At 53.1% G+C, this 27,880-nt stretch overlaps 1 protein-coding gene across 2 annotated transcripts in view; it reads left to right on the forward strand.

Annotated features, from left to right (window-relative positions):
* The window catches only part of LTBP2 (latent transforming growth factor beta binding protein 2), a 129,908-nt gene that overhangs the window by 83,293 nt on the left and 18,735 nt on the right, over nucleotides 1-27,880 (forward strand). The window contains exons 9-25 of one of the 2 annotated variants that reach the window (XM_075926872.1): nucleotides 660-734; nucleotides 5,576-5,698; nucleotides 7,380-7,544; nucleotides 9,926-10,120; nucleotides 10,821-10,840; nucleotides 12,521-12,560; nucleotides 13,262-13,351; nucleotides 15,813-15,938; nucleotides 16,392-16,520; nucleotides 18,087-18,206; nucleotides 18,502-18,624; nucleotides 18,926-19,051; nucleotides 19,669-19,794; nucleotides 24,721-24,843; nucleotides 26,327-26,452; nucleotides 26,818-26,940; nucleotides 27,256-27,387. In XM_075926872.1, the coding sequence (XP_075782987.1) occupies nucleotides 660-734; nucleotides 5,576-5,698; nucleotides 7,380-7,544; nucleotides 9,926-10,120; nucleotides 10,821-10,840; nucleotides 12,521-12,560; nucleotides 13,262-13,351; nucleotides 15,813-15,938; nucleotides 16,392-16,520; nucleotides 18,087-18,206; nucleotides 18,502-18,624; nucleotides 18,926-19,051; nucleotides 19,669-19,794; nucleotides 24,721-24,843; nucleotides 26,327-26,452; nucleotides 26,818-26,940; nucleotides 27,256-27,387 (1,962 nt within the window). The remainder of the gene's footprint in view (nucleotides 1-659; nucleotides 735-5,575; nucleotides 5,699-7,379; nucleotides 7,545-9,925; nucleotides 10,121-10,820; nucleotides 10,841-12,520; nucleotides 12,561-13,261; nucleotides 13,352-15,812; nucleotides 15,939-16,391; nucleotides 16,521-18,086; nucleotides 18,207-18,501; nucleotides 18,625-18,925; nucleotides 19,052-19,668; nucleotides 19,795-24,720; nucleotides 24,844-26,326; nucleotides 26,453-26,817; nucleotides 26,941-27,255; nucleotides 27,388-27,880) is intronic. The other variant, XM_075926873.1, reaches the window with a different exon arrangement.

Raw genomic sequence — 27,880 nt, forward strand, 5'->3', positions numbered from 1 at the left:
GCATCAATGACTGAAAATAAGCGCATTGAGCATCACTCTGCAGGCTCTTCACTTGCAGAACTGCTGTTGAAGTCATTGGCAGCATGTGCTCTGAGCACTTGTAGGATCCAGTCCGTTGTATAGTGAACAAATTGAAATGCCTGGTTGTGACGCCAGTAATAATGGAGGAGTAAAAAATAAAGCAGAAAGCAAGGGATAGAAACATTTGAAAGGAAGATTTGAAAAAGGGGGGAGTTGATGGTGCTGGAGGCAGTGCCAAGTGGCAGTGCAGAAGAGGAGAAGGCTTTCACACCAGCCGCAAAGAGACTGACTGTAGGCATGGAGAAAGAGCCAGTGGAGTAGCAGAGGGTGTAGAAGGGAGGGTTTGGAGGTGTTTCAGGCACATCTTCTGCTCCCAGGTGGGACCACTGCTGAACTATTTAGCAGCATGAAATTGATCTGAGTTCCTGGTGCTCTTAGCCATTGCTGTGGAGGTAGTGATGGGGACTTACTAACAGAGGAGAGGTGGGAGAAGAAGAAAATACAGGGTCAGGAGTACCTCAAGCTCACAGACAGTGGGTGGAAAGGAGAGGCTGGAATCAAGGAAAGAGGAAGAGAAAAAGGGTGTGTGGAGTTCAGCCCTAGTTTCTAAGCCTCCAAACTGTTTGCTGTTGTCCTAGCTCATCCACTGATTGAAAATGGACAGGTGGCGTGTCCCCAGGGATACAAGAGACTGAATCGGAGCCATTGTCAAGGTAAGGATGCTGCTCTGATCCCTTTCTCAGACTCTTTATCAGGCAGAGTAGTAATCATTCCTCTGTGTAAAATGAGTTCATTTCCTGCCCTGGCACTGACTTACTGCGAATATTACAGTTAAAGAGCCCCGAGCCGTCACGTGTGAAAGTAACTAGCTAAGTACTGCTAACTGTACCGAAAGATTGCATGTCTCTGACAGCTCAGGCTGCTTCCCAGTGATACCAGCCAAATTCGTCAGACAACAGCCTGACCCACCTTGATTCTCTGTGTGTGCATACACTAGTGATGGGTGCATCTCTGACTGTGTTCTGCATGTACTCAGTGGTGTTAAAACAGGCGATCTGTATAATTCCTGTAGCCTGAAGCTTTAACTGTGGGTTACCACTGATTGGGGAGGTGTTTGGGTTTTTTAAAAGAAGGAGTGGTGAAAGTGAAAGCGAGTTGGCTTGAAAATCTGTCTGAACCAAGTACATAAACTTTGTACGTGCCAGGCTCCTCAGAGTCTGCCTTGCTCCAGGGTGGGGTCTGTCTATGCACATTTCAACCCACAGTCTCCTCTGCCCCACATCAGGGGCTGTCTGTGTTTGGACCATTTAGCCCATAGCCCCCTCTGCCCCATGTTGGGAGTATGGGGCTATGTCTAGGCCATTCAGCCCAGAGCTCTCTCTGCCCCACGTTGTGAGGTGTGGGTGTCTGGGGCGTTCATCCCAGGAATCCCTTTGCCCTACATTGGCCCATACAAGATACACTGCCCATTTACCTCAGGGGTCCTATCTGCCCTATATTGTGGGGTCTGTGTGTCTGCCATTCAGCCCAGAGGCCACTTTGTCCCACATTGGGAGTAAGGGATGTGTTGGGCTGTTCACCCCAAAAGTCCCCTCTGCTCCACATCAGGGGTGTGTGTACGTGTATGTATGGGCCATTCAACCCAAGAATCCCCTCTTCCCCACACTGGGAGGAGTCTTAGGTGGGCCATTCTTCCTGGAGTTCCTTCTGCCCCATGTTGGGGGGTGACTCTGTGTGGGCCAATCACCCCAGTACTCTCCTCTGCCCCACATTTTTTGTACATGGCTGTGCCTATCCCATTCATCTTGGGCATCCCATCTGCTCCACTTAAGGAGGGGGCCTTTTCCTCAGTTCCTCATTAGGGAAAATATCTGACACTTTTCAAATCAGGAATTTCTTGGTCACATTGTCATGATTCCTTATATGCCATGAGCTGTCCCTCAGAGAATGCTGTCTGGGCCTGGCACATGTAAGCTCATGGCATGCAGTCTAATGACTCATCTCCTCTAGCAGGGACTTTCCATATCATTGAATTAAATAATGAATCACCCTAGAGCAGAGGTCCTCCAACTGAGGGGTCAGGACCCCTCAGGGGTTGCAAGGTTACTATGTGGGTGACATAGAGAAGAGGGAAGGAGTGGGGTGCCTGGTGGTCGTCTGGCCAGAGGGAAGGGCAGGAGCAAGGTGCTGATGGGTGTCTGGTCGGGGCAGAAGCAGGCTGGGGGTGCAGGGTCTTGGCATGGAGGGTAGGCAGGGTGTGCAGGGTCTGGGCAGCACTGCTTTCAGGCTTCCTGTCCCAGACATGGCTTCCTGCTGCTCCATTGGCTGGATTCTGGCTAATGGAGCAGCAGCAGGATCCCCAGTCTGGGAGCTGGCCTCGAGCAGAACTGGATCTTGAGGAACCTCAATGGGATGGGCCCTGAGACAGCTCCAACAGGCCCCCTCAGCCTTGCAAACACCACCCAGCAGCAGCCTGGAAGCAGCAGCAGCAGCAGCACATCTTGCTCCCCTAATCTCCCCAGCTTAGCCGGTACCTGCTGGTCTCCAGAGATGAGTATATCTCAGCACTGCCTGCAGATCCTGCCTAAACGATACGCATGTGCCACTCCTCGTCCCTCTGCCGCCATTTTAGCTGCCCTCCCCACCTAGTCCCTGCGTGCTCAGTGTGTATCACTAGCACATCTGGCACAGCCAGACGCGGTCACTCAGGTGATCACCAGGCAGGGGGGAGGCCGCGCAGCTCCTGTTTCCTACCTCTCTAGAGCACGGGAGAAGGTAGGGTGTATGAGGAAGCAAGCGCTTTGCAGTTGGGAGGGGAGGAGTAGTGTGTGTGCTTCCCCACAAGCTGGCTCTGGCTCGGAGCCTCGGGGCTCCCCTGCCACAGGAAGCCGGCACGGGCTCCAAACTTGCAGTGAATGGGGATGATGCTGGATCGCCAGCATGTGTTCCCTGTTGCAGGGTGGGAGAGTGAGAAGGGGCTGAGCTCGAGCCGTAAGCCATATTTGGCTCCTAATTGAGCCGTATATGGCTCACCAGACATAGGTTGCTGACCCCTGCAATGATGCCTGCTGCCCTTCCTGCTGCCCAGGTGGTGGGGATAAGTATTTAGCCAGGACTCCTGAGACATCCAGTTGGCTTTAAAACATTGACTGACCCTCCCAGCCCCCTGTCTTTATCTTACAGATAGCCCAGAGGGGAGAGGGAATTTGCTTTAGGTCACACACTGCATCAGTGGCAGAGGACCTGGGAACTGCAAGCTCGCACGTATGCATCGCCAGAGCCAGCTGCACCAGTGACAAGCTGGACACATGCCTTCCACTCCTCAGGCTGATGCTGGGCTATGAGTGCAAGGCAGGTTTCTCCAGCCCTTGCTGTGCACCTGCACTCTTTGATTCTGGACAGTGCATCCTTTGCAGACAGTGCCTCAGTCTGACCACGCAGGAGATTTGATTGAAAAGAGACTTGCTCATGATCTGCGCCTTGCCAAGCCTGGGTCTGACAGCTGTAAAAATGACCTTGCCAGGATCGCCCCATGAGATGCACCATCTGGTGTCCATGAGGCTCCCAGAGTCGAGCAATAGTTCGAACCATCTATGCAGCTGCAACAAACAGGCCGTGCACAGCGAATGTGGGATTGCTGTCATCACAACGGTTCCTATGAAACGGTTCGCAATACAAGTGCCCTACAGCACACTGCACTGGCTGAGACCAGCTTGCTGCTGCTGTACGGCAAAGCTGGGTTGTAGGACTTGAGGGACTTGGAGACCTGATCCATTAGAGTAGGTAAGATACCAGACAAGCAGCTCTAATAGTCCTGGGAGAAGGGCCACAACCTTGAATCTCAAGGCAGCTGCAGGGAGGAACAAAGGGGACCTAGCCAGGGCAGAAGGCAGTAAGCAAACTGCACGTGAACTTGGTAGGAGACAGGCAAGGCAGGACTTGGACAGAGGGGAGGAGGTTTTAAAGAAGACTGGAATCTCCTGGTTCATTATTGTACTCACCTGGGGCTCAGCTAGCAAAGCCAGGCTCCCATATTCCTTCTTTACCCATGGCATATGGTCCAGCTGCCGCATCTGTATGGCACATGGTGAGTGGACCCAGCTGGATGAATCTGGAGAATCAGTAGCAGGGTGAGAGAGAGGCAAGGCTAACAAGAAGTTCTGGGTGGGCTGTTTGCTCTTGAAACCCCTTTTTCAGGTTAACATGGCCCATTGGACTAGGTATCCTTAGCCCTGCTCAGTGTGGGAGAGGGACTAGATGGCCTGCAGAGGTCCCTTCCAGCCCTACATTGCTAGGTCAGGCTCCTTGAGAGAGCAGCACTTTGCAGAGTCTGGTGGCCTGTGCCATTCAGGACACTGCCACTAACCCTGCCAACAGCCTAGCTGGGAATCCTCTTGGGGCTCACAGCTGGACTGTCCCTGGCTGTATCAGAGGCTCTGACTGCAGAAGGAGCCAGGCTGGAGTCGCGATTGTTTCATACTGTTTCAGAAATGGAACAATTGGAAATCTCAGAGAGCACCTCCATATAGTCAGTGCCTTAAGGGGCCCTGCCAGGGCCTGACCTCACTGTGATGTGGGGTCCCCTCCCCTAAAAGCCTAATGCTTATGGATAGTATGAGAGAGAGAGCCCAGCAGGATCTGCTGGCCCTGGAGTGGATTCCTGTGCCCAGGACTGAGAGGATGTTCTCAGCTGACAGCATCCAGGAGGAGATGGAATGTGAGTGTCTCAGGGATTTCTGCAGGGCGGTAGGTAGTACAACAGTGCCCTGCCCTCACACCCTCAATGTGAGGCTCTTGAAGGCTGAGCCTGTTCCACTCTGTGCCCCTTTCAGCCTTCTCTCTGAAGCAGCACTCCCCCAGGGAATTGTGGGGGGAGGGGGAGTTACTGATACAGAGGGACAGAAACATGGAAAGCCAAATGCACTTGCAAAATGCCCCTGCCCTGCCTAGCTACAGAGAGACTCCCCAGCTCTCCCATGCTGCAAGGTATCTGGGCCTTTACTAACTCAGACTTTTTCCCAGTGTTAGAATCAGCAGGGCTCTGCCCAGGGCATTCTAGGCAGACACTGATCTCAGTCCCTTTGGGCTTCTGGTGTAACCCACCCCCAGCAGCTCCTCATGTTAGATCTACCCCAGGCCTGTATGTGGGGAACCCCCCAGGAACTCACTCTAATTGTTCTTTCTGTCACTCCCGACTGATTCAGTGCTGGAGAGATCAATTGTGTTGCGGGAGGATAAAGACCTCTGCAGTTTTCTGGTTGTGTGGGGGTCAGTATCAGCCCATTGGAGGACGGAGGCTTGGAAGTGCCTCAGTGCTGCTTGTGGGGTTGTTGGACACAGGGTTTGCTGTTCCCTGCCCTGCTCTGCACTGACACCAAGTGGACGATGGGAAGGGAGCACTGGCCATCTGGCTACATAGCAATAGCCCTGTTGAATTGCAGCCCCTTCCCTTGCCTGCATGGTTCCCTGTGCCGTGTGCTGCTGTTGCTGATTTCATGTAATGGGCAAGCCCAGGGCACTGTGGCTGATACTGTTCTCTCTTCCTACCCTGCAGATATCAACGAGTGCCTAATGCTTGGCCTGTGTAAAGATGCCGAATGTGTGAACACTCGTGGCAGCTTCCTCTGCACCTGCAAACCAGGCACCATGCTGGACCCATCCCGCAGTCGCTGTGTCTGTAAGTCAGGGTTTCCCAGCCTATGGGTCGCCATTACATTTCAAAAGGGTCGCTAGGTGTCTCCCCAGATGGCTCTTAAGGAGCCATTCACACATTTTTTTAATTGCCCTGGGTCACCAAGTCTTCCTGAATTGTCAAAATGGGTCTCCATCTGGAAAAGGTTGGGAACCGCTGCTGTAAGTGCTTTGGGGACGGCTGCTTGGAAGCAGCTGTCCAGGGTCCCCAGTAATGCCCCTCAAAGCTTCCCTGGAACTGTCAGCAGCAACCAGCAGATCACAGTACAGATGGAAACAAGATATGATGTGTCCGTGTTCCCTTACGTGTGCCCTGAGATGGTGTGTGTGTGAGGGGGGTGAGATCCTGTGTGTGTGCATTCATGCTCTTGCATGGTGTGTGTGCGTGCATGTGTGTACACGAGCGTGCACGGACCTGTACCTGTACTCATAAGAATGGCCGTATTGGGTCAGACCAAAGGTCCATCTAGCCCAGTATCCTGTCTGCTGACAGTGGCCAGTGCCAGGTGCCCCAGAGAGGGTGGACCGAAGACAATGATCAAGCAATTTGTCTCCTGCCATCCTTCTCCAGCCTTTGACAAACAGAAGCCAGGGACACCATTCCTTACCCCTGGCTAATAGCCTTATATGGAACTAACCTCCATGAATTTATCTAGCACTTTTTTAAACTCTGTTATAGTCCTAGCCTTCACAGCCTCCTCTGGCAAGGAGTTCCACAGGTTGACTACATGCTGTGTGAAGAAGAACTTTTTTTTATTAGTTTTAAACCTGCTACCCATTAATTTCATTTGGTGTCCTCTAGTTCTTTTATTTAGGGAACTAATAAATAACTTTTCTTTATCGGCCCTCTCCACACCAGTCATGATTTTATAGACCTCTATCATATCCCCCCTCAGTCTCCTCTTTTCTAAGCTGAAAAGTCCCAGTCTCTTTAACCTCTCCTCATATGGGACCCGTTCCAAACCCCTAATCATTTTAGTTGCCCTTTTCTGAACCCTTTCCAAGGCCAATATATCTTTTTTGAGGTGAGGAGACCACATCTGTACACAGTATTCAAGATGTGGGCGTACTATAGTTTTATATAGTTCTCAGTTCCCTCCCTTGATCACATGGGGTTATGTGGAGGCCTGCACCCAGCTTCCGGGTACACTTGTGGGTAAGGTGTTGAGAGCACCTGCACTGGTGTATCTGGAATTCAAATAGAAGTCCATCCCTTCCATGCTGCTTCTGTTGCATCTGCTCACTTCACTGATGCCCACAACCAGGAAGGAGACCCAGTTCCTAGCTAAGGAAGAAGTCCTAAGGCTGAATGCGCAATCAGAGCTAGGCTGGGGAGAGAAGTACTATGGAAACTGCAGCGTCAGGGAGAGGAGCCTGCAGCTTTTCACCAAAGCCCTCATCAGCCAGGGGCAAAGGCTGTGTGGCATGAGAGGAGGGTGCCCATCCATAAGGGGAGCGTGGAAATCTTTGTGGCAGAAGCAGACCAGTGGGGTGGTGGCAGCAATATTGCAGTGTAGGAGGAATGTGATGAGGCACGGGGCTGGTGACAGAGAGGCAGAGATGAGAAGGCCATTGAAGGTGATGACAGGCAGCACTTTTCCTCATTAGTGTATGCCTGGCAGAAGCGGACGCTTGGCCTCCAACATAACCCTGGGCTTGTCTTTCAGCGGCTAAGGCGGTGTCCATGGAGCAGGGGCTATGCTATCGCTCAGCAGCAGGAGGTGTCTGTGGCCTCCCACTCACCCAGAGTATCACCAAGCAGATTTGCTGCTGCAGCCGTGTTGGCAAAGGATGGGGGAAGAATTGTGAGAAGTGCCCTGTGCTGGGGTCAGGTGAGAGCTCTGCTTACTGCTCAGCTGTGCCCAGTGTTCTAAGCTGGCCTTACTTCACCTTACACCTTCTGACTCCGCGGCCCAGGACCAGCTCAGTCTCCTTCCATGCGCTGACATGTTGGGAAGTGGGTGTGGACAGTCTAAGGGGGCAGGGGCACAGGCCATCACAGAGGTTGCTGTCTGCATGTCTGCTTGCTAGGAGGCAGCGGGCGCTAACTGAGAGCAGCCTGCCACTCTGGAGCAGATTCCAAACCTGCACTAGGAAATTCCTCACCACGCAGATGTCATGCAATATTGCCCTCGAGGGAGACCACAGCCTTCCCCATGCCTGTGTTAGCCTGATACTCCCTTTCATCTCACTTTGCCTCTCCTAAGGTTAAAGTTTCATCCTTTCCTGACATGTCAATCTTCAGGTGCCCCAGAGCAGTGGCTCCCAGCCTTTTTTCTACCGCAGACCAGCATAATCTATTTGCATATTCATTATTTTCCCACAGAAGTTGCAAATATGCAAATACAATTTATTGGTCTGCCAAAAGATTGTGAATGGGTTTGCTGGTTTGCGATATAAAAAGCCGCAGCCCCCAGTGTCAGCCCTAACCCTTAGAGCCCTCCACTACCCCCCAATGCCAGCCACTGACCCCAGAGCCCCTTGTACCCAACCTCCCCCAGTACCGGCCCCCCATCCCTAACACCTCATTGTCAACCTCCTGGCCCTTAGCGCCCCCCCCACCAGACTCCACCAATGCCAGCCCCAGTCCTCAATATTAGCCCTATCCCCAGTGTTCCCCACGTGACAGCCCTGCTCCTGTAGCCCACTCACTACTAGCCCTGCCCCCAGAGTCTCCCAGAGCCAGCTGCCCACCCCAGATGTCCCAGTGCCCTCCAGGGTCAGCCCTCTGCCTCTTAGAGCCCCATCCCTTAGAGTTTCCCAGATGCACCAGTATTAGCTTCAGCCCCAGTGCCCCTCAGTGACAGCTCCACACCTCTTAGAGACCCCTATCCCCAGAACCCCTCCACACTAGCCCTGTCCCTGGAGCTCCCAGTGCCTGTTCTGCTCCCCTCACCTAGCCCTGCACTGCCTCCCAGCCACCAGCTGAGCACTGCTGCCTGGATTGCAGCAGCTCTAAGGCTGCCGTGCCCGGCTCCACCCAGCCCTCCTGCCATGCAGCAAACTGCTCTTCTGCGGCCGGAGGAGACCCCGGCACTGGTTGGCTGAGAGGTGAGGTAGGACACTCCTCTCCCAACAGCTGTGGCGGGAGGGGAGGCACTGGGTGATGTATCCCAGCCTCGGCCCCCCAGAGTGGCCGTGGCTCGGCAGCCAGTGGTTTGCGGCCTGGTGTCTGCGGACCGATGGTTGGGAACCACTTCCCCAAAGCACCAACCAAGGATGGGTTGATGTTTACCAGAGTGTTAAGGACCAGAGCAGTGATGGGCAACCCACAGCCCACTGGGGCTCTAACTGCAGCCTGTGGACCCCCGTCTGTCCCGCTCTCCCATGCGCTTCTTGCGCACTGGAAAACTGGAGCCCCACGTTTTCTACTCCTCCCCCACCCTCACAGCACTTTCAGAGTGTGCAAATTGCCTGATTTATGCTCTGTTCCTGCTCCTCCCCCTTCCTCCCAGAGCTTGAACAGCTTCAAACAGCTGATTTGCAGCATTCCAGCTCTGGGAGGGATAGGGAGGAGTGGGGATGAAATATGAATCCGGTGAGGTGGAGAGCCACTCATGTGGCCCACTCCCTATTTTTGGTTGCCCATTGTTGGGCTAGAGCCACAAGCATGGAACCCCACAGGGCTGGAAATCCTACACATCCCCCTGGACTGGGAGAAGGCATCTTGGGACATGCATCTCAAAAGACCAAAGTACTAGAAGGTCCGCAGTACCTGCAACATTGCAACCATGTATTTAGTCCCTTATCCAGCCTTGGCAGGCTGTGCAGCCCTTTCCACCCCATTAGATGGCTCCCTCCTAGCTCTGTGGGGGAGTGTTTTCTTGGTGCTCCCCCTGGTGGCACTGAGTTAGCAGAGAGATTGGAGTCTCCAGTAGCTGTGAATGCTAACTGGTGCCAGTTACAGACTCACCCAGCTCTGCGAGCTGATTCCCTTTGCTGGGAATATCCTCACTTCACACCTGCTCCATCAAACATGTGGCTCAAACATGTTCTAACCAAGGGACAGACTTGTATTTGAACCCTGGTAGGCTGACAGGTGGAGGGAGTACATGCGCTCACACATCATGACCTGGCCAGTCTTACCTGCGTAGCAGAAGACAGCATCTTCCATTCCTCCATTGGGTCTTGCCAGATGGATAGCCTTGTGTTTTTGTGACTGGTTTGTCCCCTTTACTCCGCATGTCAACCTTGGCCTGTGTCTCCTTTGCAGAAGCCTTTAAGGAGATTTGTCCAGCGGGACATGGCTACACATACTCCAGCTCAGATATACGTCTATCCATGAGAAAGGCAGAGGCAGAAGAGCTGCCATTCAGCTCAGAGGAGCAGGGGGAGAGAAGGGAACATACGCACCCCTGGGCAGGAAAAAGGCTGCAACTGCAGGAAGCCCTAAGTGGTGGAGTCACAGGTAGGCCCCTATGCTGGAATGTCAGCAGCAGAAGGTAGATTGGGATGTGATGCAACATTACTAGCAGCTACACATACAGGTGCCCTGGATGGATTCCCCCTTTCACCCTCTGGCTGTCTCCTTCCCAAGGACTGTGCTTCCAGCTGAAGTGAATGGAGGTCAGCTCCAGAGCTATACAAGGCTCTCTTGTCCCAGTATCCCAGTGGTACAGGGCATGGCCTTTTCAGAGCTCCCTGCTTTGAGACAGGGGCAACCTTTGAGTTCCAGCCTCAGATCCTTACTGCTAACAGGTGCTGCTGCTGCCAGGTGGCCATGCTGCCCCCACAGTTGGAAGCTGCAGTCTGATTCAGACGTGCCCTGCTGAGCAGGCATGTGGGACCCGAGTATGACTCCTGGCACAAGTGTCCCCCAGTGGTTATCCCAATACACTCAGGCTGGGAATGCAAATCCAGAGAGGGGCGTGATTGTTGTCATGGGAACCAAGGTCTGTTAGAATGGCATCCCCCTGTGGAGGCTGAGGGAGGAGCCAGGCCTGGGGCAGCTCAGTGCTCTGAGTTTGGAAGGACAAGTTCCCATCTTGTGCTGGGAGAATGGGGGCTCCTAGTCAGCATCAGGTTAGTGCAGTTATGGGCTCTCTCGTGTCTGTGGAGTGCTGACATTTCTTGTTCTCAAATTCACCATGTGCGATTTAATTTTCCAGGTCACTCTCCAGACAGCCAGGTGAGTTAAGCCCTGCCTGCTGGCAGATGATGGGGAGGGGATGTGTTTGTGATGAACTTGCTGGTGGGAAAGGGGTCATTTTAAAAAGTAGCAAGAGGAAAACACTGACTTGGTTGGAGTTGGAATAATGAGGGGAAATAGCTGCAGATCAAAGAAGTACCAGGTTAGCTAAGATGCTGGTGGAGGTTAGAAAGCACCCTGACAACCTGGCATTGTAACATAGCACAGATCAGCTGTAACATTCAAGCCCACGTGGACGCTTTGGAGCAGCTGACACACACATACCCTGTTGAGAACAGGGAGCAAAATGGTGCCTCCCTGGATTTTGGGGGTTGCCTCTTTGTGCACTAAACATTTAGAAATAAAGCTTAAAAGTATTTTGCAAAGGGAAGAAATGGGGCTTGAGCCTTTGTTGTGTTCATTTCTTTGGGATGGTTTGGTTTGGCTTTTTCAGTTTGGCAGCATATGTTCAGATCCTGTCTGTTTTTCCGGTGTGCAGCTATGGCCTGCTTCATCACAGTATGGGTATGTCTAGACTGCGAGGATCTATCAGAAAGATACACAAAATGTGGTGCGCATTTTGCGTATCTTTTTCTGATACTTTTGTCAGAAGAGGCTTTTCCGAAATTTGGCCTGTCTAGACTGGGCCAAATTTTGGGGAAAACCCCCTCTTTTGAAAGCCCCCTTCTTCCTCATGGAGTGAAGAATTCCAGGGGCTTCTGAAAGAGCGCGTTTGTTCTTCTGCAAAAAAAAGTGGAAGAGGTAACGCATTCCCTGGACATGGAGTTTTTTTGGGATACCTCTGGTATCCCAAAACCCCACAGAAGTGTAGCTGTACCCTGTGTGAGCACCTCACAGTCTTGAATGTATTCAGCTTCGGGCTGTCTCTGTCAGTTGTTAGACCTTTTACTGCTTCCTCATCAGCGGAGAGACTGAGTGACCAGGGCAAGGCCTGCAGGCCTCTGGGGGCAGTGCTGAGGCTTGAACCTGGGTCTCCTTGCTTCTGAGCTTGTCCTCTGGCCCCTAGTCATCCTTCCTCTCATGTCCTGCTGGGAAGAGTCTCTGATGACTGGGCAATCAGTGAAGTGGTGACAGTCCAAAAGAGTGAAAGCCAAGGGAGTTTAGACTGTTTAAACTGCTTTTGGTTTGTGTTTAACACCTGGTTAATGCCCATAGCTATTTGACATCCTGAATAAGGGAGTCTTTTGCTAAAGAGCACTCCTGCCCCTGGAGCTGAGGATTCAGAGTTCACAATAGGCATCCCCAGGACTTCCAAGAGGCAAACCACACAGACATTGTGGAGATCAATCTCTGCCAAAGGATTGCCAGCCCAGGGCAGATTCTGGAGCGCCAAACAAGATTAGCCAGGCTCCCATCCCAATACCTGGTCCTGAGGTTTGTAGCTGTGCAGTCAGCCTATGAAGGAGACCTAGAGGGAACTGAATGCAGAAATCTGAAAGGCTCCTGAACAGGCATAATGCTTTGTATAAGCATCCAGCACACTGAGGCTCCAGCTGGTCCACACACCAGTAGCCTCAGCTGCCATTACAGTACCCCCAGTTTGCATTAGCAGCCAGCTAGGGCAAGAGGAAGCTCACCTCTGTCTTGCCCCTGGGCTAAATACACCCCTGGCTAGTGCAGGCAGAGCCAATCTTTGTGTTTTGTGTTTCTCACCCACAGGCCACTGCTGAGGCCACTCAGGAACCTGCCCTGTACCCAGGTGCGTACATGCACAGTGGGCTTGTGGGTAAGCTGCAAATAGAGAAGTGGAAGGAGGTCCAGGGTTGTCCCAGCTGGCAGCTTCAGGCGGTGCTGATAACCTTGGGGCCAGGGAAAAGCAGCTTTATTTCATAGGCACCTCCTAAACGCCTTCTGTGTTGCTCCAAATGGGCTGTGCTGCACAGAACTGGGAGGCGCTGCGGGAACGGGGCTGTCCCATGAGATGTAGGACGGGGACAGGGAGAACTGTACTCCATGTCATGTGTTGGAAGACCCCTTTCCTGCATCCCAGGGCTTGGGTGCTGTTATCTTCTGCCCATGTTCATGATCTCTGGGCTCTGTAATGGGCACCGCAGCGTGGGGTGGGGGATCAGGAGGCAGGGAACTGCAGCAAGGACCTGCACCTCCAACATGCAGCAGCAAGCTGACTGGCTATGAAATCTCTCCGCTGTTCTCTGCTGGATGAAGTGACAACCCGGTCTCATGACTGACATTCGCAGCCACCTAGATGCTGGGCTCAGAGCCTGGGACCTGCACCTGCTGCTCCATAGCCGATCTCCTGGTATTGCAAGTTGCTGGAACGTCATGGTTGCGGGGGGGGGGGGGGGGAGTCATAGGCAGGGCTGTGGCTGACATTTGTTCCTATGTCCAACTGTGATCTCAGGCTAGTCCGAGTCACATGGTCATCTCTCTCATCTGCAGGGGATGTAGTAGCAGAGAGATTCCCTCACCCTCCCGCCCAGCCAGGCCTGGAAGCTGCAGGGGAGGACACTGCTGTGGCACACATCCCAGGTTTGTCAGCAGCTCAAAAAGGGGTTTACCTGCTTCACCCGGCAGACGCTAAATAAAAATGTGACTCATTCAGAACATAACCCTCTCCTCAGTGAGGTTCCCTGGTATGCCAAACCCTGGCCTGGGGGTGTGGCTCTAGGTGGGAACAAGAGTGGATGCTTTGGCTTTCAGTTCCCTTTACCGTCTGTTTAATTTGTATAACCCACGGCCTAGTCTGGATCACATGGAAGGGAAGCTTAGGATTCCTGCCATGAATGAACACAGCCCTTCATTGCTGCCCAGCCAGGCACAGAGACTTGTCACCCAAGAGAGCTTTCACTTTGATTCATGTGTTTAGCGTAGACACTGCTGTGCCTGCCTAAGGCTGTCAGGACAGAGGCTGCCTGCAGAATACAGGGGACTAGCTGGATTTCTACATTGTCAACAGCAGGGTCTCTGAGCAGAGGGAAGGGCACCCAAGGAAGGGGGGTAGCAGTGACTCCCAAGGAAAGGGAAAGGCAGGGGCTTCCTGGTGGATTTGGCCCAATCCCTGCTGCAGTCAGAGTTGAGTCATCTGGAAGTTGTGGTGGAGCGGAAGCATGTGGCTCCCAGGGGAGGCTTGTTTACAGTGTGAATAATAGCAGCTCTGTTATTCTCTGGTTGTCTAAGTGTCTGGGAGCGCTGCTCCTGCTGGGGGCCGGAAACACTCTCAGGAGAACCCCTGGCATAGGCACCTTGCTGTGGAATGCACCTCCACAATAGCCTTTTGTTTGTGTGTTGGTTTGGTGATAGGATTATCTCACTGTTGGGGCGTGTGCAGGTCTCTGTTGACCTCTCCTTGCCCTTCCTGCATTCACTGCTGCTGAGCTGCTTCCTCTGTCTGACCTGGACTTAGTGAGACCCAGGCTGAAAGCAGCAGGAAGAGAAGCAGCATGTGAATGGCCCACACTGAGGCTATGTCTACACTATGGGGCTTTATCGGAAAAAGGTATGCTAATTATGCTCTGCAATTTGTGTACCTTTTTCCGATAGATTTTTCAAAAGAGGCTTTTCCGAAATTTGGCCTGCCTACGCTGGGTCAAATTTTGGAAACAGCCCCCCCCCCCGCCGCCTCTTTCGGAAGAGCCCTTCTTCCTTGTGGGAGGAGGAAGATAGGGGTTCCAAAAGAGCGCGTCTGCTCTTCTACAAAAAAAAGCAAAAGAGCAGAGGTGTTCCCTGGATGCAGTGGAGTTTTTCTGGGATATGTATCCCGGAAAAACCCCATAGTGTACACATAGCCTTTGAGCTGGCACTAAAGTCCCTGTGACCGTGCCTACTTCCCCCCCCCCCCCCGCTCCCCAGCCCATTACAGGACTGCATTGGCTCCTGGGGACCTGCTTACCTGCCCCAGGCCAGATAGAGCTGGTTTGCTGTTGTCTTTCTAGCCCTCCAGGGGCTTTCCTGGCTTTCCAGTAGCGATGTGATATGTTAACCAGTAACGGGTGATGCTTACCAGTTCTGGTTACCTGGTAACTGGTGGGGGCTGTAGCTGCTCCCTGCCTACCATGGGCAGGGGGCTGCTCCAGCCCTGCAGGGGGCCCACCATGGATAGAGGCTGCTCTCGTTCAGAGCAGCCCCTGTCCACGGAGGGCCTGGGCTCCCCAGGCAGGGGGTGTTCCCGTGGAGCAGCCTCTTGCCACAGGGTGTCCCAGGCCCACTGCAGGCAGGGGCTGCTCTGGTGGGGGCTGGGAGCCAGGAGCAGGTGGCCGCCCCAGCCCCCAAAGGGCTGGGAGCCAGCAGCCAACCCCAGCACAGGGTAGGGGGAGGGAGCCCCGTGAGCTGTTCCTAGGTTACCAGGTAGACCCCCCCCCAAAATACTGGACCCACATGATCGTGGGCAGGAGGGGAGGGGTTGGCCGGGAGGAAGGGGGTGGGGGCGGGACTGGCGGGGGGGCCAGGGGCCGTGGGGCTGGCCAGGAGGAAGGGGGGCAGGAGGCGGGGTTGGGGGGGGCTGGACGGGAGGAGGGGGGGCCGGAGGAAGGGGGACGGGAAGCAGAGCTGGTGGGGGTGGGGGTGCTGCCACTGGCCACAGCCAGAGTCCAACAGGCTGAACCCCCGGCAGGCACTCCCTCTAGTTGCTAGTAGAAACCGGGGGGAGTGGCTGGGATGTGAGGCCGCGATTGGCGTTGGGAGCCTCTGGTTGTGTGCAGCCTCCTGCTGTCACTCAGCCCAGTGAGGAACGAGTAGAGATGATAGACGTGGAGCCATGTCTGACCCGCTCGGTGCACTGACCCAGGCCAACCTGCAGGTGCTGGCGTCCATCCCTGTCCCTGTGGCTAGAGGCTGCGGAGGCCCAGCTCCGCCAGCTGTCTGAGATGCAGGGGGTTGGGGGCTGTCTCCTTTTGTGTCTGTGATGGGGAGATGGTTCTAGTAACTGGGCAGGAGGCTGTGGCCCCTCCTGTGAAGCAGGGGCCTGTGACTTCACCCTGTCTTTTACCCTCAGAAATCGATAGATGTGCCTCTGTCCCCAGTCCGTGTGGCCCAGGCACTTGTGTGAATCTGCCCGGCAAATACAGCTGCTTGTGTGGCCCTGGCTATCGGCTGCATCCTGGCCGCCCCCAATGCATTGGTATGTCACTAGCTCTGCTGATTGTAAAGGGGAGATTGGGGAGACAGCGGGTGCCAGGTAACAGGCGTGTGGAGCGGAGCTGGGCAATGCTGACCACGGCCTGACTCTTGAGCACAAAGCTATGGCCCTGGGCCTTGCAGCACCAGCCCCGCTGCCTTCCTGAGCAGAACAACCCTGAGGCCTGGCATCATTTTCTGTCCAGCTTCCCCCATTTTAGCAGCCGGGGAGGTTTGAAGGGCACCGTCCATGTGTGAGGGTGCTGCCCTCCAGTGGTGCATGACAGCCAAACAGGGGCCTGTCCCTGCCCTAGCAGGCTCCCTGGGGAGAGAAATACTGAGTGGGTGAGATGGGTCCCCTCTGGCCTTTGCTCATCCCATCTCCAGCGATGTCTGTAGGAAATGGGAGGGCTAATGGTTTTGCCTGCGTGACCCTGTTCTTCTACTGCGGGCCCAGATGATGATGAGTGTGTGAGAGATCCCTGCGCCGGGAAGGGTCGCTGCATCAACAGTGTGGGCTCCTACTCCTGCCTCTGTTACCCGGGATACACCCTGCTTGCCTCCCAAGATGCACAGACCTGTCAGGGTAAGTGGTGCTCCAGCTGGTTCTGCCCACATGCCATGGGGCACCTTGCCTGACCTTCCTGTGATCTCCCCCGGCTAGATGTCTCCTGGTAATGGGGATTCCAGCCTCCTCCTTCATATGGTCCAGGTCTCCCCCTGAGACACCACTTCCAAAGCCTGCCTTAGAAAGACCCCTCCTGTGGGGCAAAGGAGGTTGCATTTTCTCTTGCTGGGACAAGGCAGTGAGCTGTGCAGGCGAGGAAAGACTGCGATAGAGTGTCAATCAGCAAAGGCTTTTTGTCCAGAAAACCCCTCCATTGGGGCCTGTCTGAGCCAGAGGCTAGGGGTGTGGAGCTCTGCTAACCTTGCATCCCTCACATTGTGTCCCGAGCACCCTCTCAGAGCAGTTGGAGAGGGCAGGAGGAAACCCGGCAGCGCATCATCCTCTGGCAGCTGGCAAGTGCTGGTCTGAGCTCGTTATTAGCTGGGCCTTCTGCCAAGCAAACAGGAAGCCCTGGCTCTGCTCAAACTGCCTCCAGCCTGCTGTGGCATGTGGGGGTGACCAGCAGCATGGGACATAGAGTGTGAGTGACACAGGCCATAAGAATGGCCTGCTGGTGCCATTCCGCCTCATTGGCATGAGGGCAGAGTTGGCTCTCGGGAGGGATTTGAACGAGGGGAGGGGAGTGGCCATGCAGAGGGCGTTTGGGCTGAATGGACAGCGAGGGCCCTGCACACAGAGCCAGCTCTCACACCCTTAACCCAGCCCGGTTCCCTGACGGGCAGTAACAGACCTGAATGAATGTGCGCCAGGAGGTAGTGCACCAACACAGCTGGATTGTGTCTCTGTGAGTGTGCCAGGGGCTATGCTGTGGGCCTCAGAGGATGATGCGAAGGTGAGTATGCTAACTTTGCGTAAGTGAGGGGGTCCAGCCCCAGCTGTCAGTGCTCCCCTCCCCCTGGTATTGCACTGAGACGCTTGTACCTTTTCACTTTGTCATGTCAGTCACCCTCTTATCCTGACAGCCTGCCCCTGCTTGCCTGGGCGAGTCCCCACCCCATGTTCATTCCCCTGTAGGCTCTCTTGCCCCTGGTCCCCGAGTGGGAGCCCCCTAAGGCCCAGTGGGACCCATCCTGAACCCCTCTTCTGGACTGCAAAGGGAATGCAGTGCGTTTTGTTCTTGCGTTGGGGCTTGTCTTTTGGAGGTTTGAGCTCTGTTGTTGCCTCTTGTTTGAGCCCTCGGCTAGCAAGTACCTTGAAGATGTGATGTATACAGCCAGCTGCATGTACACTGGCTGCCTCCAGCATGTCACAGTGACTGAAAACCCAAGTGTGCATCCTACCAGGTGTGGATGCAGGCCATAGGGACAACAAATGGGGAGTGGGACTCTTGAGGACCCCCTTCGGGGCCCTAAGCTCAATGCGCTTGCAAGCCCATCTGCTTGGAGTCACAGTCGCGCTGCTTTGGTCAGAGCAGGCTGGGAGGACGAGGCAGCTGTGTGTGGTCCCAGCTGTGAGGATGTTCTGGATGGGACTGTATCTCTCTCTCTCTTTTCCTGGAGTCTGAAAGCAGGGGTCTCTCTGCAGATATTGATGAGTGTGCTGACCCCAGCATTTGCCCCAGAGGGAGATGTGTCAATACACTGGGTTACTACGAGTGTCTCAGTTGTGCTGCTGGTTACCAGCCAATGAATGGAAGATGCATTGGTAAGGAGACAAGAGCTGTTCCTACCAAGACCCCTCCCTAATTCCTTCTGGAAACTCCCTGTTGCATAGCAGCAGTTGCAGCCCTAGCCACGCCCTCCTGAGGCTGTATTGTACCATACAAGCCTCGTGGGCAGGCTCTGGCTGCTGGGTCTTTCTGTAGGAAATGGCAGACAGGAGAGACTAGCATGTGTAACCTGATTCCATGCTTGGCAGGGACTGGGTGGTGGAGAGATCCCTGGGGATATTGGAGCGCTTCTGTTCCTGGCTTGATGGGCCCCTTGGCCATGTCTTACAGATGACGACGAGTGCCTCACCTTGGGAACCTGTGCTCACGGACTGTGCATCAACCTGGCCGGCTCCTTCAGGTGCTCCTGCTACCATGGCTATGAGGTGACAGCAGATGAGAAGAGCTGCCAAGGTATCCTAGCCTCTACCAGATGCTCCTGGGCCTAGTCCAACTCCCATCACGTCTGTGGCATGATTTCCACTGAGTGTGGGGCATTCCTGAGTGTGTGGCCAGGCTGCCTGTGCCTTCCTGCCCCAGCCAGCGTTGCTGGGTCCTGAGATCCTGTGGGGCTATTCCCTCGCCCCTCCTTATATATTATTGATCTGTTCCTCTCAATATCCATGGCTCTGAGAGGAAGCCCCACACTGTCCTGGACTCAGACTCGGCCTCTCCTCCCTGTCCAGTTCTCACTCTGGTTTGTGGGCTTATTTAGATATTGACGAGTGTGCAACACGCAGCGCCTGCCCAAGGGGACTGTGCATCAACACCGAGGGCTCCTTCTCCTGCATGGCCTGTGGTGCTGGATACGCTGTGTCCAGAGACGGCAGCATGTGTGAAGGTATCTCCTGTGGACTGGTGAGACGTGCGGGTGCCAGGGAAACTAGTGTCGGTGGGAGAACGTGCTTGCCACTAGGGCTGGATCTCCAGCTGTGGCTGCAGAATCTCGCACTGTGCATGCATTCCCATCATGGGGTATCCCCCAGCCCATCTTAGACAAAGCTGCCAGCGTGTGACAGCAGTTGCAGGCTGCAGTGCCCCTAAGGCTGGGTCTCTGGCTCTGGGCCTGCATCTCTCTTTGGGGACCTGACCTGAGTCATTCTTCCTGGAGCAGCTCTAGCTGAGCTCTCTGCACCCAGGAAGAGCCCCCTGATGCGCAGCGAGACCCACTTGGAGAGCAAAGAGCCTTCCTAGGATACCTGCTTCAGCAGCTTGGCTTTCAGCCTGTGCAGAGTAATGGAGAGCTAGAGGTGTCTTGGGGGAGATCACTCCCAGCAGGCTGGGGCCTACAGGTGCTCCGACAGAGACTGCTGCAGCTTTGGAAAGGGGGCTGTGTGTCACAGACGTAATCCCTGTGCTGGCTGTGAGAACCCGGAGGGCAGAAGCAGCCCTCCCCAGGCCAGCGAGCGAGCACAGTAGGCATGCCCTGTTCTTCATCCCAGTCTGTGCTTTCCCCAGATATTGATGAGTGCAGTTCACCCACTGCCTGCCCCTTGGGAATCTGCATGAACACAGATGGCTCCTTTGCCTGCCGAGCCTGTGATGCTGGCTACGTGCTCTCCTCCAGCAGGCTCACCTGTGAAGGTAAATCTCCTGAACTGCTCTCTGCCTTTGCTGGGAGCTGTGCCGCACATCAGGCAACAATAAGTGTATCTGTAGTGTCAGATTTGGACGTCAGGGGTCAGTATAGCCCTGCACATTGGCAATATATTGTGGGGATCTGATCATATCTGGGAAGAAGTACAAGTACACAGCTCATCATGAGATTCTCAGATGGTCCTAGTTTAGGGGGAGCTGCAAGCCCCCCAAAAAAGGGCAGTTGGATACAAAGAGGCCTGGAAAGAGCAGAGCCACAGGCAGAGAATAGCAGAATGGGATTCTGTTCAGAACAAGAGAGATAATATGTCTGGAGAAGGCAGCCTTGAGCCGAGGTGACTGATGGGAGGGAGAAGCATTGGAATCCGGAATGGCTGAGAGACATGCAGCAGCAAATTAGGAATTTCGGAGGCAATGTGGAAGCAAACATGGCCCATTTGGCAGAGAGCTATCATGTCTCGGGCAAGGGGGAATAATTCCTACTTTGTGCATCTCCAATTTAGTTTGTTGTGGGCACCTTTTTATCAGAAAGGTATTGGCAAATCACAGGGAGTTCAGAGAAGAGCAACCAAGGATATATCAGGAGGCAGAGCTCTAAGGAAGAGTACAATGAGTCAATCCTGTCTAGTTGGGCTAAGCCTCAACTCCAGGCCTGGGGACGCCTGGGAGGAGATCATAAATATCTGCCAGGTATAAACTCCAGGCAGAGAGGAATTACATAGGCCCGTGGTGCAAGGGTTACAAACAACAAAATAGGCAGAGGTTTAACAGTGCCAATGCAAGCCAACGAAAAATAGAAAGCAGGTCAAAGGGTGATGAAGCAATTAAGGTCCCAGTTCAACAAAGCACTGAAACAACATACTTCACTTCAAGCACAAGTGGTGGTACTGAAGTCCCCAGGACTGCTCTCTGTCTTATATCATGCCCACAGGACAGGAGAGATTTGTGTTGCTGTAGCAGTACACCCTGCGCAGCATAGGTAGGTTAGCTCATGTTTTAGGTGCGGACTAGCCCTGAAAGCGCTTAAACAGGGTTAAGGTTGCTCACATGCTTACTGATAAGCATGTGGAAAAGAATTTGCAGCATTATGGGAAATAATAATAACAACTAACATCTGAAGAAGTGGGCTGTGCCCACGAAAGCTCATGATACCATCTACATATTTTATTACTCTTTAAAGTGCCACCAGACCATTTGTTGTTTTTTAAGTTTTTCCTCTTAGAGACTAACTCGGCTACCCCCGAAGCTTTAAAACCAAAAAATAATAAGGGGGTTAGACTAGATGACCCTGACAATCCCTTCTAATCCTCTGATTGTCTGAACCAGGAGGACTGGGATAATATTGGGGTAGGGAAAACAAAGGCTGGGCCTTAGCAGAAACTCCCAGATAGTGAGATCTATCAGACTGCAGCAGACCTTGGGGGAAGGGAACTCAACCTTTCCCTAGTAACTGCTAAACTTGTGGTTGTTAATGGTGCCGTTCCCTAGGCCCTGTCATAATTTGTGTGCAGATGTTTTTAAAGTGTAGCTTTGAGGCTGTGCTCCATGGGTACTTGAAATTGTGGTGTAGAACTTTTCTTGGCATGAGTTTACGTTGCTAGGTTACCCAGGAGTGGCAGAGCTACAGGTGAGATATGCGGAGACTCCTGCCAATCAGCATAGGTTCTGGATCAGCCATGTTTTCTGCAGGAAAAGTGCGTTAGGAGAGTGACTGAGAGAGTTTAAGGGTAGTTGTCATATTCCCCCGTACAGCTAGGCTCCCCTTTCTCCCATTTGCACAGCTATGCAGGAGCTATGCAGGCCACCGAGGAGAAGAAAAACAGAATTAATGTGGTTTAGACACCCTAAAAATGACCTAAAATAGCATTTTTGTGTCTTCTAATGCCTGATACCCTGCAACCTGCTATGGTCATTGGGAGTACCCTCCTCAAGCATGTCCCTGCTGATATCAGGCTCACCTTTTGGACCCAAGATACCTTTGGACCTTAAAACTGTCATTGACCCAGTGCCTGTCATGGGTCTTCACCTGGGGTTTTTTGTGAGAAATTCTGCATATGGAGGCAAAGAAGGAAAGATTTTTGTGGCAGGTTTTGTTGTTTGTTATGTGAAGTGGTTCAGGTGGCTGGAGTGGTGGAGAAGGGCTCTTTGAAGATGGAGTGGTGGGCATATTGCAGGTGTGATACCTGAGCCTGTTTTTCACTTGTGAGCTTTGTCTGAAGCCTGAGCCCTCACCAGCCAGGGCGACAGCCTGTAATTTAGCTTTGTGGCATGGCTTCCTTGGCAGTTGCCCTGCTTGCTGGCCCCTAATGCCAGCCCTGCTTTTGCTCCCCCTTTAATCTCGTCCCATGTCCCCTTGGGGGCTAAAACCACCAGATTGAGAAACATGGATCAAGATGAATTGAGTCCCCTGGAAGATCTCTGAGTAGCCCTGGGGTGCATGTACCTCTAATTGAGAACTACTGTGTTAACAAATCATTTTGATCAAAAATATTACAAAATAATTTTTGACCATTCCTAATCTATTGTGAAAAAATTCTTTAACCATTCATACTAGGGATGTTAATAGTTAACCGGTTAACCAATAAGCCTCACCCTTAATGGGTGAGGCTTACTGGTTACAGTTAACCGGTGGGGGCTAGAGCCACTCCCCACCTGCCATGGGCAGGGGCTGATCCAGTCCCATGGGTCCTGCCGTGGGCAGGGGCATTCCAGACCAGCCAGAGCATCTGCAGTGGTCCTGAGGTGCACCATGTCCAAGGGTGTCCAGCCTCCATCCGCGGTGGGGAAGCTGTTCCAGCCTATCTGCAGCGGACAAAGGGGGCTGCTCCAGCCCAGTCAGGCTGGGAGCACCCCTCCCCCTGCCTGCCCTCTCATTTAATCGGTTAACCAGGTAAACTTAATGTTTAGCTGGTTAACTAATTAATAGGGATTTTACATCCTTAATTCGTACCTTGCCACCTTTGTTGATTTAACCCTTGCAAAATTAGTTATGCAACAGACTGAAACAATCAAAGAATCAGACAGAAACCATGTAGATAACAATAGATAAGTAGGGACCATAAAAGCTAAACACTGAAGAATTACAGATTTCACAATCACAACTGTTGATAAGTGAGTCCTTGATAGACAGAACACTATCAAACAAAGTTTTATTTAAATGTTCTAAGATCTGTTTCTTTATCTGGTGGCAGTGGGTACTTTAAGACAGATTTGCTTTCTAAACAGCTCAACATTTCATGGATTGAATGTAATTTAGATGAATTGTGCAGATGTGACTTCCTGATTTTTAGCTCTAATGTGGTGTCGGGGTACGCCCCTGACAGGGGTTGTGGACCCCATCTACTGACCCGTGTCTTGGTCCAGGCCCTTCTCTCAGGGCGTATACGGTACCCAAAATCCCAAAAGTCCCGGCCTCTCTCTCAGGGCATATACGGTACCCAAAAGTCCCAGCCCCGCTCTCAGGGCGTATACGGTACCCAAGGCCTAGTTCTGGGGAAAAAGCCTCTCCTGGTACCGAGTGATTCCCCTGGTGCGGCCAGGGATGGTAGGGGGATCCGGTCCCTCCCTCTCCACCGGGTCCCAGCCCAGGGCCCTGAAGGCAGGGACTCTAGGTCCTGCCGGCTTGGTGGGGAATCCAGCTGCTACGCACCAAACGGAATTAGCAAACCTCCGCCCTGGGCCGCTTCCTACCGCCCTGGCACCCCCCTAGTCTGTCCGTTGGGGCGGTGGTCCTTACCGGGGCTGGGTAGACCGGGTAGGTGTGCCCGTTACTCTGCAGGGTTGGGGCCGTCTTCCCTCCCGGGGTCCAACGCTGGCCTTCAGTTGGGTCCCAGTTGTCATAGGAACACCGGCTTTGCGGCTTGGCTCCTCCTAACCTCTAGTTGCCCTCCTTTCCGCTGGGCCGCTGCCTGCTTTATATACTGGCCCTGCTGGGAGCATACCCGGCGGGGCTCTTTCGGCCAGCTGGGCCTGGGCTACTCCCAGCCCTGTAGTGTGGGGCTTGTTCGCCCCATCACATGTGGCTTCAGAAAATATTAATGTCATCTCATCCCTGGTCCTTACAATGTCTCCCTCTACAGTTATTCTGAAGAGTTCTCCTCCCTTCTTAGAGCTTGCATCCTTCAGGCAATACCAGGTTTCTGGCCTGTCTCCCAGCCGTGGCTTAGCCCAAAGGAATATATTTATTTCCTTCAACCTTTCCGTATTAGTGATGCCTTCAAAGCACTGATGATGGCTGGGGGGAGCCAGGAGAGTTTAAGGGATGACTGGGAAGCAGGAGGGTGGGGAGTTTCCACAGCCAGGGGAGAGACACCTGTCAGGGAAGGATTGTGGAAGGGGTAGGAAGCCAGGAGTATGGGGTCAGATGAGGTTCTGGAGGGTGTTGGAAAACTTTGCTGATATACACTCTTGTGCCATTAGCATGATCCTTGTCATGGCGCTTCTCCCATTTCCCTCCAGTTTGTGCCACTGAGATCTCTCGTACTGGACTAACTTGGGGACAGGCCCAGAAGCCTGGTTTGGTTTAGCAAAATCTCTTGGGTTGGCCCTGGTTTGCCAAGGCAGGACTAGCTCAGATCTGGGATCCAGGGGTAAAAGGGCACTAGAGTCTGAGGGAGCATTGGAAAAGATGCTGCTGCAGCTACTTTGCGTGCAGCATTTGAGAGCTGTATAGAGAGCCTTTCCCCTTGGCACCCCTTGACCAGGATCCCTCTCTGCAGGCAGCCCCAGGACTGCACTGTGGACTGACCGCCAGGGCGCTGCACTCAGCAGGCAGGAAGGCCTCTGAACAGCAACTTGCTGTGGCTGTCGGAGGCCTGAACGGCTGCTGCCCTTGGCGTCTTTGTTTATGGCAGCTGCTCGTTGCATACCTGCACTGGCCCTGCCTCTTAGTTCTGTGCCTCTCTGCCTGCTCAGATATTGATGAGTGTGAAGACCCCACTGCTAGCTGCCTTGGAGGAGAGTGCCAGAACACACAGGGCTCCTACATGTGCCACTGCCGCCCTGGTTTTGAGCTGATCAACGGCACTGTGTGTGAAGGTATGTGTGATGGGTTGGATCACAGGGGTTCCTTGGGCTGCTCATGCCACCGAGCCTGTCTGTCTGCCTGCCATCTGGGGCGCTCTGCCACACTGTCCTGTTGGCCCAGAAGCTCTGGTCTCCCCCAGCCAAGACATAGAGTTGGGGTAACTGCCCTCCAGCAGAGCAACACAGATGCTGAACCAGCTCAGCTCTCAGAGGGCTCAGCTATAGATCCATTGACAGCATCCAGGAACCCAAACATCAGAAGGGATCAAACCCCCAGATAAATCCTTCTTATGCTGTATAAAAGTTTTACACAGAGAAAGCTTATAAAGTTTGCGGTCTTAATCAATGAAAGAGAGAGATTCATAGCGGTTCCCCTTTCCCCCTGGTAACGATTATTTACACTGGGATTGATAATAAACAAATGTGTTTTATTAAGTATAAAAAGTAGGATTTAAGTGATTGCAAGTGAAAACAGACAGATCAAAGCAAGTTACTAAGCCAAAATATACAAAACATGCCAGCTAATTCTAATACACTAAGAGAAATTGTTTCAAAGTGTGTTCCTTGTCCTTCTTTCAGGTAAAATCCTTCAAGACAGAGTTAACTTTTTTTTTTTTTTTTTTTTTTTTGGCCTGGGCCTACAGATTTTTAGAGTTCTTTGGAGTTCTTTATGTTCAGGTTTCTTCATGTGTATCCCCTTAAAGGGAGGAGGCAATTTCAAAAGCCAGCTGAAGACAAAAATACTGATTGTTTTCCATCCCTTAAATAGACTTTCCTCAGGGACGGAATCCTTTGTTTTATTTCTCCATCTCCATGGAAAAATACCAGATTCAAGATGGATTCCAGCAGCAGGTGGCATGGGCATATAGCTTTCTAAAACCAATCACAGTTTGGGCATATAGGAAAAACAACCCCATTTACAGATTATTGTCTTGAGCACCAGGCCATTACATTTCCTTTAGTACCACTAATGGCTTTCATTAGAAGACTTAGATTATTAAAACAGGTTTACACTTCATATTTTCAACTTCACATACAAGAATGATACATGCACAGAAATAGAATATACACATTTAGCAGATGGTAACTTTAAAGATGCTATGTTACCTGATGTATTTTTAAAGCATCTTTGAGTAATGCATATTCATATTCATAAGCCAATTTTCATAAAGCATGGAGGGCCTGACAGTATGAGCCTTGGCAGAGCTTGTCCATTCTGTTTCCCTTTAATCCCACCATGCAGTCTGGAGCAGCTGTTGCGAATTCCTATTTCTGCCCATGCAGAGGTGATTGCAGTGCAGGCTGGGACAACCAGCCTGTGGAGCACCACCCCAGAGCATTAACCAAATGTGGTCACCACTGACCCACTTCTTGTGCCTCTGAGGAGAGGGCTGGATGGGACCTGCCCTGTGTGGATGGGGTTGGGGGGAGGGGTGTTTCTCCTGCCATCTGTCCCCAGCCAATTGTGTGACACTAACACATCCTTCTTCTGCAGACATGAACGAGTGCCTGGGCAGTGAGATCTGCAGCCCCAATGGCGAGTGTCTGAACAGCCATGGGTCCTATTTCTGTATTTGTGCTCCTGGCTTCTCAAATGCGGCTGGGGGAATCAGCTGCCAAGGTGAGCGACTGAGAGAAATGGCAGCAGCTAAATGAGCCTTGGACCCTGACTCTGCCCCCTGGCTATTGCCCTGGGCTCTCCCCTGCCCTTGACTGCCCCCTTCTTTTCCCTTGCGTACATCCCTGGGTTCTTCCCTGCCAGACTGTGTTCCCTGCTATTCTCTTGGGTTCTCACCTACCCAGCTGTGTCCCCTGCTGTTCCCCTGGGCTCTCCCCTACCCCTGCCTATCTCCTTTTCCTAGCTGTGTTCCCTTGTCCCCTCAGCCATGGTCCCAGCCCACTATGGATAGTACTTATTGTGCAGGGGACCATTGCACACCCATTGGACAGCCTCTGTGCTGATCCTCATCATGTTGCCTCTTCCAGACGTGGATGAATGTGCAGACAAATCCCGGTGTTTGCAAGGCCAGTGTTTCAATACAGAGGGCTCCTACCGATGTTTGTGTGAAAATGGCTTCAGGTACTCGCAGGAGATGGATGACTGTGTAGGTAAGTGCTGGTCTCAGGGGATGCAGATCACTGAGGGTCTCTTTCCCTGTGCAGGGAGAACACCTCTATTTTACTCCCACTCCAGAGCAATGAGGCCTTTCTTGGTCCTCCGACTAGTTGGGCTATGATGGAGGGCCCCAGGGCCCACAGTGAGTTTGTGGGATGGAGGGCTGGTGCCAGGTCATTAGTGAATATGTGGGGCATTTGCCACAGACCCCTGGTGTGGCTGGGCTCTGGTTGCACCAGTGGGATTGTGGGGTGACTGTCCCATCTCTTTGCCCTTCTCCCTCTGTGTCTGATGTCACTTGGTGACAGATGTGGATGAGTGTGCAGATTTCGGGAACACCGTGTGTGGCACATGGAGGTGCCAGAACACCATAGGATCATACCGCTGCATTATGGGCTGCCAACCTGGCTTCCACCGGACCCCGCTGGGTGACTGCATTGGTGGGTATTACTGCATGTTCTTTCACTGTGGTCTGCGTTCTCTTCTGGGCAGGGAGTCTGGCTGGCTCAGTTGGCACCCTGAAGGCATGGCTTGCTGCCCAAGCTAGAAGCAGGAAGGCACCTGTGGTCATGTCCTAAATTCCCCCTATGCTGAACAGCCACATGGCTTTCTATTCAGCATCCCCCATTGGTCCCAGCCATAGCTAGGGGAAAAGGGCCCCTCCTTACAGTCCGCAGGAGGGAGCCACCCTGGTAAGCCCGAGCCCCTACCCATATTGACCACTCCCCTGCACACTAAAGTCCTTGTCCCTGGCTACACCCCAAGCCCACACCCTCTGTGCAGCATCTGTACCCTCTCCTGCACACCAACCCCCTCATCCCCAGCCTTACCACAGAGCCCTTACATCCCTACCCTCTGTTTCTGTCCTGAGCCCTTAACCCCAGCTGCAGCCAGAGCCCTAATATTCCTGCACCCCCATCCTCTGCTTGAGTG

This window comes from Pelodiscus sinensis, chromosome 4 (genome assembly GCF_049634645.1).
Source record: "Pelodiscus sinensis isolate JC-2024 chromosome 4, ASM4963464v1, whole genome shotgun sequence".
Taxonomy (NCBI): Eukaryota; Metazoa; Chordata; order Testudines; family Trionychidae; genus Pelodiscus; species Pelodiscus sinensis.